Here is a 10,537-nt window from a genome sequence, read left to right on the forward strand (position 1 = left end):
ATTCCAGGATATCAAGTGGATGAGAGTGTTAGTCTGATTATTATAAGTGTCAAGTCTGCAATAGGGAGATACCAGGCAGTCAAAGGAAGGAGCCACGATAAGCAGCCTGAGGATTGAGGGGACCACTCATCACAGAGCAGGTGTTTCACAGAGCCCTACAGGTGATGCCATCCCTGGCAGGGGTCCCTGGAGAAGATATGTTAAACTGAGGCCTTCCTAAACTCCTCTTCAGAACTTTCAGGGATGTGAGGGCCTTGCTGGGAAGGAGCAGTCCCAGGCCCTACAAGAAATAAAGGTGAGGACTCTAAATGAGGAGTGAAAACCCTAATTATCACAGGATGGAGAGCTCTGCCACAGAGCTCTGCCATTGCTGTCATTCCAGGGTATCCCAGGCAGGTGTGCTCTGATGAGGTTCCCCCTCAGTTCCTCCTCCAGGATGTCAGGGAGCTGAGGGCTTTGGAATGAGGGATCAGCATCAAAGCAATTGAACAGAGAGGACTTCCGGTCCTGCCAGAAGTAGAGGTAATGGGCCTGCATTTGAACTCGGAGAAACAACTGATATTCAAGAACAGAGAAGGCTCCACAAGGCCTGGACTTGCCAAACCCTGTATCAGCTCCAATAAGATTCAGGCAGGGATGGAATGCTGCATCCTAAGGGGCACTCTAGTAACTTTCACAGGGTCCACAGGGGAAAGACAACTCAGAGAACAGGAGGCTTGTAGGTTCCTAGAGCAGTGCCCTTAAGTCAACCTGCAGAGATGGCAATCAATAAAGCCAAAGGCGGGATTTCCCTACTAAGGATATCACACCATTTCATCCTCTTTCTTACAGGTCATCGAATAATTTGCCCTCTTGCCCATACTCTTGCCTGCTGTCCCTGACAAGTCATCATGCCTCGGGGACTGAAGAGTAAACTTCGTGCCCGTGAGAAACGCCGCCAGGCCCAAGAAGAGTCCACAGATTCAGTGGGTGCTCAGGAGGAAGAAGAGTCCCCTTCTTCCCCATCTTCTGGTTTCAGGGATGTTCCCCAGGATTCATCTGCCAAAGTAACACCCAGAAATCCTAGAGTGCCTGGGGGAGTCTGCTCCACCACCACTACTGATGCAGCTGTTTCAAATGCAAGATTTAATAAAGATGCCAGCAATCAAGAGGAGGAAAGGGAAAATTCCTCACAGGCCCAGGATAACACTGAGCAGTGGTACAGAGGTGCTATAGATGAAAAGGTGGTTATGTTGGTTCATTACCTGCTGTACAAGTATCAAATGAAAGAGCCCATTACCAAAGCAGATATGATGAGAAATGTAATCCAAGTGTACAGAAGTCATTTCCATGAGATCCTCAGGAAAGCTTCTGACCACTTGGAGCTGATCTTTGGCCTTGATGTGAAGGAAATCGATCCCAACAGGAATACCTATGTCCTCATCAACAAACTGGAACTAAACTGTGATGAGAGAGATAACAGAGGTATGCCCATGACTGGTCCGCTGATGACTATCCTGGGCGTGATCTTCACAAAGGGCAACTGCGCCACTGAAGAGGAAGTCTGGGAAGTGCTGAATATGATGGAGTTATTTGCTGGGAAGAAGAGTTTAATCTATGGAGACCCCAAGAAGCTAATTACAGAAGATTTTGTGCAGCAACAGTACCTGGAATACCGACAGGTGCCGGGTAGTGATCCTCCGTGCTTCGAGTTCCTGTGGGGCCCCAGAGCCCATGTTGAGACCAGCAAGATGAGAGTCCTGGAATTTTTGGCCAAGATCTATAATACAGTCCCCAGTGCCTTCCCATCCTGGTATAAAGAGGCTTTGCAAGATCAGGAAGAAAGTGCCCGGGCAAGAGCAGCGGCCAAGTCTTGCACTATTGCCATGGCCAGGGCACGCTCCAAGGCCTTGGCCAGCAGGTTCTCCCACACTAAGTGAAGTCTGAGGCAACTTCTTCACTTTGTTGTTAAAAAAAAAAAAAGTCCATGTTCTCATTAATGGAAGGTCAGGGTAGGGCTGGAGACAACAGAATGTTTGTGTTCCTATGCTATGTGTTAACTCAGATGATTTTTAAATTGTTTTTCCTGTTGATAAAAGGTTTATTAGCTTCAAAATCCAAATTTATGAATGAGAGTACTCAAATTTGTGCTGTGTATGAGATTTAAGAGTAAGAGATTATTATTTTGTAAATCAAATTGGAAAACTCTCCATCTTATTTAGTGATTTTGAACATGACAACATGTCAGTAGGTTAGGCATTTCCTTGGAAATGTAAAAGAATTCAGCAGTAAAATACTTGTGACAAAAAAATAGAGAAAAAAGTAAAAGATGACCAAGAACTGCATTCTCTATTCACTTTTAATCTGCTGTTTAAAATTAAATGACATATGCCTGGATATATATAGAGAGAGATTCAGGAATGTAGAATTAATAACATAATAAATTATATCTTTACACAGTCTCATTTATTTCTCAAACATTCCTTGAGCACCTGCTCTTTGGGAGGCTCTTTGCTATGTCAAGGTCAACAAGATCCACTGTGCCCATAGAATGTTAGAGTCTGAGAGCAGCTGTCAAGTCAAGAAGATGGTGAGATACACCCTAAGACCTTAGGACAAGTCAGAAAAAGAAGAGGAGGACACAACAGAATCCAGATGTGAGTGGTCAAATGTAAATGCCCTGAGGCAAGCCAGTTTGGGGCCTTGAGAAACTGCAAGTCCTTTGGTGTGAGTCAATTTTATATTAAGCTGGGAGGTGCATCAGATGAGGCTGTGGGAATGGTGGGCAGGGGCCAGACCCTCAGAAGGTGTGTCCAGAGTTGAGAGACTAAAGCCTGGAATAGAAAACTGCTTCTAGCAGTTACTTTTGAGTCATGGGTAAGCCAGAATTTTCCACCTGGGACAATAATGGATGGGATACTGCATCCTTTCCCAGTGTCCTTTTACCAGTGCAGTTGAGCATAGCACGTGAAATATGTGTTTTAAGCACATCATCCCCAGGGGCTTCTGAGAAATAAGGGTGATATTCACAAGACATGAGTATGCTTAGAAGCCACTGTGCAAGTAATCTTTGCTCTGGCATGGTAGAGACAAGAGCCCACTACATAAAAGTTCATTTTATTAAAGGTTATTTTGTGTGTAATTTATCAAACTCCAAATGAAGGTTAGATTTTTTATGGGGTTGAAATAAATGAAAATAGAGGTGGTTTGGATGGAAAGACAGTTGGAAGGGATGGAAGAAATTGGTTCTTGACACAAATTCTAGGATAGTTAAGTCTCATCCAACTGGAGAAGATTCCCCCACATCTACAATAAATAACATATCCTCAAAAAATTATGTAGTAATTTAGTTTTACTCGCTAAGCATCATATTGGCTGATTTATTGTGCTGTATAATAGAGTGCTGCATGTGCTTTGATATCTCTTGGATTTAAAAAAAAATAGAGCAGGTTTTGGTAGGGTCTGGGGTCAAAATAATAATAGTAATAATGGCAAATTATTAAAGACTCAATACATGTCAGACACTATGCCAGATGCTTTCATAATCACATACATCCCAGGAGTCCTACACAGCAGGGCTTATCAAGCTCATTTAATAGAAAAGTCTCATAGAGCTTTGCAATTTTCCTGACTTCACATGGCTCACAAATGTCAGAACTGGGACCAGACCTCTGGTCTGAATTTGATTAGGGCCACTCACTGTTCCACTCCTTGAATAAAGCAGATATACTGTCTCTTAACTCATTTCTATTCTCACTATTCCACAATGTCTCTGGGGCAATGAAATGAAGGAAGCTGTCATCGATGTACTAACCACAGGTATAATAAGTAAAGATGGAAATGATAATAAAAAACAATTTCAGGATGGTCTGTGGGTTTAATTTACCAGGGCTCCTCTTGCTCCTAGGACCAAAGTTTCTTGAGAGCTGACTGCCTTAGTCCAAGCACTTGAGACAAGTTCTAGTGCTTTTTGAATTACGTCACTCTTCCCCTGAGTCTTCTCTGGTGTGCCCTCGTGTCCAAATCCAGATCCTGACCTGCTGCCCAGCTTAATTTCTAAGTCTGCACTCTGCTCCCAGTGGAACAGATAGCCCAGAATCACCCGCCTCCCCTTGACTTAGAGCACTCTAGCTCCCTGCAGATGTCCTCTGCCTGTCCTGTCGCTGACCACGGAACCCCTCTGATAACAACAGCCTTGTCCACGTGGTTGTTTACTCCGGCAGTGAACTTTAGATGTCTGCTCATCTGCTCTGGGTGCTTCCACCACACTCTCAAAAAATGTTTTTTTCCAAATCGGCTTATGAGTAGAGTCTGATTTGGCACAGGGTCTACTAGCTCTTGAAAGATAGATAACCTTGAAGTTAGGAGGTTTCAGAACCAGACGAGATTAGTAAGAAAGGAGAATTTAAACTGGCGACTTAACTGGAGACTGGCCACTGAATCCATACACTAATGAATGAGCTTAACTAAGCGGCCAACAACCCAAGCCTCCCTCCTAAGTGAGATGAGGAAGGCCCGAGAAACTACTGTGTAGCAACCACGAGCAGATGCTGGATTCTAGCAGACCCTGTATAACTTCTCAGGAAGTTATAGTAGTTGTCTGTGGCTGCCGAAAGAAATTACCACAAATTTAGTGGTTTACAAGAGCACATATTTATTATCTCGGTAAGTACTGTCTACGTTTCCGTAGGGGTAAAGGCTGGACTGGCTCTGTGAGACTCTGAGCTTGGATTTTCACAGGACAAACTCAAGCTTTTGGCAGGCAGGCCTCCCTCTGACCATGAGCTCTGGGAAGAATCTCCTGTCCTTTGCGGTAATAAGACTGAGGCCCTGTTTCCTTGCTGACTGTTAGCTGACTGTCAGCTGCAGCAGACATAGCATCTCTCTTCTGCCTCCAGCCAGAGAAGTTCTCTGTTGTAAGGGCTCATGTCATTATATTGGACCCACCTAGATAATTCAGATATCTTTATTTTAAATTTGGTTTCACAACCTTAGTACACCTGCAAAGCAACTTTGGCAGCAAAAGGGAGAAGAAAATTCTCAGTGTATTGAGATTATAGAGGTTATTGAAAAGGTCACGCGGAAAGGTGCTATAGAGCAGCAGTCCCCAACCTTTTTTGGTATCAGGGACCGGTATGCCTATGAGAATCTAATGCCTGATGATCTGAGGTGGCATCGAGGCGGTGATGCTAGCACTGGGGAGCGGCTGCAAGTACAGATGAAGCTTCGCTCACCTGCCCGCCACTCACCTCCTGCTGTGTGGCCCAGTTCCTAACAGGCCACGGACTAGTACTGGTCCGCAGCCTGGAGGTTGTAGACCCCTGCTATAGAGTGAAGAAAGTGACCCCCTCCATGCTGAGACTTACAGTGTCCTTTAGAAAACTGGTATGATCCTGTGTTTGAAAACACTGGTCACATAGTAGGTACTAGAACAATTTGGAGTGTAGCAAGGCAATTTTGGCCTTCCCAGAATCTTCTCTAAGAATGAAGAGAGCTTTTGTATTCAGAGCGTAAGTGCTGCACTTTACTGATCACCCACTCTGTAACTGTTGATGGAGAGGCTGCCAGTGCTCACCCACGTGTGTCTCGCTCTCCTCCCTGGGCACAGGGGGCCTATCGTCCAGTCCACTTGTGTTAGAAAGGGTTTTGTGACAACCATTGCCACAGAAATGTGAACAGGAGCAAAGTTTATCATTTCCAGACCAAGGCATTTGAGAGTCAGAATGCTACTTCCATGCTTCCTGTTCAATTCAGCAGATCCTGGGCTGAGATGTGGAGTCACATGATGGGAGTAGCTTGGGTGCCTGGGCCACTTGACAGCGGACACTCTGCCTACCCATGTCAGATTTAATGTGCATGAGAAATAAACTCTTATAGTATTAGGACGTTCAGATTTCAGCCTTCTTCTATTATGTCCACTAGCAGTTACTTATCTGAATAACACACAGCTACTATTTCTGTTGTTAGTCTTACTTAAATATATGAATTATAAAAGAAATATTGTACATATTCTTCATGTGAAAAAATTCTAAAAATATGGAATAATCCCAATTCTGCCTCCTTACTATGGTCCTGTAAAATTCCGTCCCTACTAGAAGTAACCACAAAGAAAAGCCTTGTGCATATATTTTTAAAATTTATTCTAGACTTTTTCTTACATATATGTGCTAGAAAAACACACTGTTCGTACCTCTCTTTTAAAATGTCTCCAGTGAGCACTGAGACAAACTCCTGAGGGATCACAGCAGAGCGAAGACCCCATTCTCACTCCAGCTTACCATAAATTTTTATCTCTATTGCTTCTAGAGTATACCTCACTTGAGAATAATAGGTTTTATGACTCTTGCCAGAAAAGAAGTTCTTGTGGGGTTACCCTGGCATCTCTCTCCTCCTCACCATCTCCACTACCTACATGTTACATATACAGGTTTTCAATAGACACAAACTGAGATGTGTTTGAGGGAGTAGAGTGTGAGGCTCAGAATATTAAGAAGGAGTGTTTAGTTGAGAGGCAAAACCAAAGCTTTTCTCTTTGGAGAATATAAACCATAGGCTTCTCAATGAGGGACCCGAGAAGCATGAGACTTATAGCATAAACATGTACATCTTTGTGTAATATAATCATTGAAATAAATTCACATAAAATTTATTGAGTGCTTACTAGATGCCAGAGTCTTTTCTCCGACCTCTTTTCTAATAATTTCTGGTATCCTACTAGGTAAAGACCATCATTATTCCCATTTTCAGATGAGGAAACTAAAACACAGAGAACTTGTCCAAACTGGAAGGGGAGAATTTAAAAAGGGAAAAAAAAAGGTAAGAGACACTGTGAGTTTTTACTGTACATGTGTAACCATGTACATCATGTTCTGCCTCTTGCCCTTGTCACTGAATAAGATGTACACAGGATCTTTCTATGAGAGCACATATAGATCCAGTTCACTCTTTTAACTATTCCCTAGAATTCTAAAATGTGTATGTGTCATAATTAATGTAACCATTCTCCTTATGATGGGCACATAGGTTGTTTTTCATTGGTTATTATGATTAATAGAACTGAAATATAACAACATTGAACATGGTTCCTGGGCAAATGTGAATTTTTATAAGAAAGAAGTAGAAATGTGCAAATTAGATTAAAGTGAAAATAGTTTGATGATTGTAAATATTTTGAATATTTCTGAAATTGACTTCCAATGATGCTGCACCAATTCATATTCGCACAAATTAATTTATGTGACTACCCTACGTTCCCACAGGCATTTAATTTCATCAATTTTAAATTTGGGGCAACATTTTTGGTACAATTATATTGTCTCAATATTATTTTAATTTGTATTTCCCTGTTTTGTAATTAATTTGAGCAGAAAATGAACACAATCCCTTACTCATATGAAGCAGGATTTCTGCAGTGATGTCTTGATAACAAGGATACCTCTGGGCACATGTTTTAAGAATTCTGATATGTCAATTAAATTTTCCCCTTTATTTTGAGAAGGAAAGATTTGTCAGAATGACCAGGTGCCAGGAAATGGGCCTGGACAGGAAAACCTCAATAACCGAGGAACACCAGGAGGACTGGGGGTAGGAGTAGAGCAATTTCCAGAATCTCTGAGAGAGATCACATACTAAAACAAGTCCAGAGAGCGTGGGGCAGCTGGCAGTCAGGAACTTGTATGTAGACTTTTGCAAAAGGTAGAGAAAAGGTACCAGAAGAAGAGAAAGTGGAGAATCTGATTGAGGGTACCAGACAACTTACATGGATAGGCTAGAAAGTCTCTGGATTATTACTACCAGCCTTGAGTTGTAGAGTGGTTTGAGTGGACAGAGCTATTGAATGAAAGAAACAGAGATATGCCTGATACCCCACCCTCCTTTAAAACGCCCCCTGCCCACTGTCAGGCAGAGGACAGCTGGTTCCCATTACCCATGCTATTATTGATGGAATCTAGGAGAGCTACATCTCTTCACTACTCTGGGCACTCCGTGCATCCTTGCTAGTGTACCAGGGCTGAGACTTATCTTGATGCCTGATGGAGAAGGCTATCTCTTCCTATTTGTATGTGGCCCTCCTGCCTCTGAGGTTGAGGCTGTGCAAGTGGGTGGGATTGATTGGTGATGGGGGCAGTTAAAATAGGGCAAATATTACCAATGAGTAGTGGAAGGGGGTGCGCAGCTGCAAGGAGGGTGGAATTGCAGGGGGAATTCCCTAAGGCTAACTATCTCAGTGATGTGGAGTAAGGGGCTGAGTGTGGAGGTGTCTTGAAAAACAATTCAAGTGTTATTCCCTCAGATTGTCTCCCATAGTTCCTGACTCCTTTGCCCAGCAGAGGGCAGTTGTACTTTAGTTATGTTTGGTGGTCTATGTTGCTACTAGATACTGACTGGAGTAGGAGGCTTGCCTACAACGCAAACATTTACAGGGTGAATGGAGAAACACTGCAAGGGGTGTAGTTTCTTGTTAAATTGCCTAAGGGTGACAGATGTATGCGGAGTCCAAACCTATATCTTTTTTATTGTACTAACTCCAACTCGATTGACTTAAAATTAAAAACAAAATGTTACCTTCAGTAGGCCAAATGCTTGAATAAACCAGATGTCTAATCAATAAATTATTTTCACGCTCGGAATTTCAGGTTTTTGTACACTAGCGTAGCTTGGTCTTATTCCTTACTCCAAGAAAGCTTAATAGCAATGTGATTTGAGGTTTTGTTTATTTTTTGTTTCTTAAGAGGGAGATGTGAGTGATATAATTCATGGGTTCTTTTAGAATCCATTGCCAATGGGATAGATAATCCCATTGCCTTTCTTTTTCTTTTTTTCCCCCAAATATACCTTATTCTTTGTTGTTTTTTTTTTTTAACTCAAAATAGCTAATAACAAAGACAATTAAGAAAGTATCCCCAACACTTGACTATTCAGTTATTTTCGGTTGATGACACTTGATTATTTAGTTCTTACTTGTTTCTAACATGTAGTAAGATATCTTTCAAATAAGATGATTTGATAATTAGTTTTGAATCTAAATAGTCTTCTCCTACACAGAAGCCTATTAAAACTTATAAACAGGCTAGCCATTAATTAGTTTTCAATGAAATGCCCAAATACATACATACAGGTTGCATATATGCTTGTATACTTTACTGCTCAAAATATGAATGTCTTTAAGATATGCTGTGGAATCATATCATAAATACATTTAGCTTACATTAATTCAATACATGAGGTCAGTGAAAAAGAAACAATGAGGAAATAATAGTAAATCCTGTGGCAATACCACCTATTCAATGAATGGACATTGAGTAAACCAAGTTGAGTGTTGTCACTGTAGTGTTACCTCAGTCACTGTCAGTTCACATCCTGGCTCTTAGAGGGCAAGCAGGGGTAAGTGTGATTTTAGAGTTTAAGTGTGTGTGTGTGTGTGTGTGTGTGTGTGTGTGTGTGTGTGTGTTTATATACAAAATAGCCCCTAAACGAACACCAACAACTTCAATTGGTCTTCAACTGAAGAAACAGTCATTTCTTCCAACACTGGAGGAAAAACTGGCTGTGGTAGATGGACAAATTTCTGATATGGAGCCTAAAGGACTTCAAAGGATAACCACAATACTCCATTTAATCTGACAGTAGAAGCTAACCCCTGGGTTTGATGCAACTCCACTGTAAATTAAAATGCCATGATTTAAAAAGTGCCCCAATATTGTCAGCATTAATCTAATTTCCAGTTTAGTTCCTTCCTCACATTTAGCAGTGTGTCTTTCTATGAGACTCTCCTTGTGCCAGCACTTCAGAATGTATCACTGGCTGAGAAAATCTCATAATGAAAAGATTGGTGTGTCAAAAAATCTGAACAAAAAAGCTACCAAAGTTGATCAGTCTCAGCATGATTCAGGATGAGGTTTCCAATTAGCAAATGGTGTAAGTGAAACCAAGAGTCACTTTGTTTTGTCACACTTGGTGCTCCTGGGGACCTCAGCACAACCCTGGTTCAGTTTCTATTTTTAAAAACATCATTCTAATGGAACCATCCCTGCCCTGAATTAAGCTGGGATTGTGAATTTTACCGTTAGCTAGAGCTGTTATGTCACAGAGTTTAGGTTAATTTGGTAGATATCGATTTCCTTGACTACAACTTTCAAACTTGCTTCAGGTTCTTCTGGACCTGTAGGACTTCTACCTGGGCTGTAGGTGAAAGTAAACTATCTCATGGAGAACTCCTTCAGTTACCGCAATTGGAAGACCACTGGCTACAGGTAAGACGTATGGATCCCTGAAGAACATATCAGCACCGGCTGGTGGGGCAGTTTGCTTGACTCTTAAGATTCTGTTTCATCAAGAGATTCACAACTCTGCCTTTGGTAGAAATGGCAAGTGTCGCACGTTCAGGAAATCAAGAAACAGTTTAGGAAGTTCATTTTCTAAAATGATGGCCATGTATCCCCGCTCCAGGTCACTCTCCTCCTAGCGAAAAGACAGGATGTAGAACTCCACGGCCCCGCCAGCCAGCCAGCCGGCCCGCGGAAGGCAAGCATGGGGCGGGCTCGGGGCCTCAGCGCGG

The 10,537-nt window shown here is 42.1% G+C and overlaps 1 protein-coding gene across 1 annotated transcript; it reads left to right on the forward strand.

Moving 5' to 3' along the window:
* Nucleotides 1–890: 890 nt before the first annotated feature.
* On the forward strand, nucleotides 891–1,919 carry LOC102896240 (melanoma-associated antigen B10). The gene has a single exon (XM_006905514.1). The coding sequence runs from the start codon at nucleotides 891–893 to the stop codon at nucleotides 1,917–1,919; it is 1,029 nt and encodes a 342-aa protein (XP_006905576.1).
* Nucleotides 1,920–10,537: the final 8,618 nt, after the last annotated feature.

Source organism: Pteropus alecto, unplaced genomic scaffold (assembly GCF_000325575.1).
Source record: "Pteropus alecto unplaced genomic scaffold, ASM32557v1 scaffold301, whole genome shotgun sequence".
Lineage (NCBI taxonomy): Eukaryota > Metazoa > Chordata > Mammalia > Chiroptera > Pteropodidae > Pteropus > Pteropus alecto.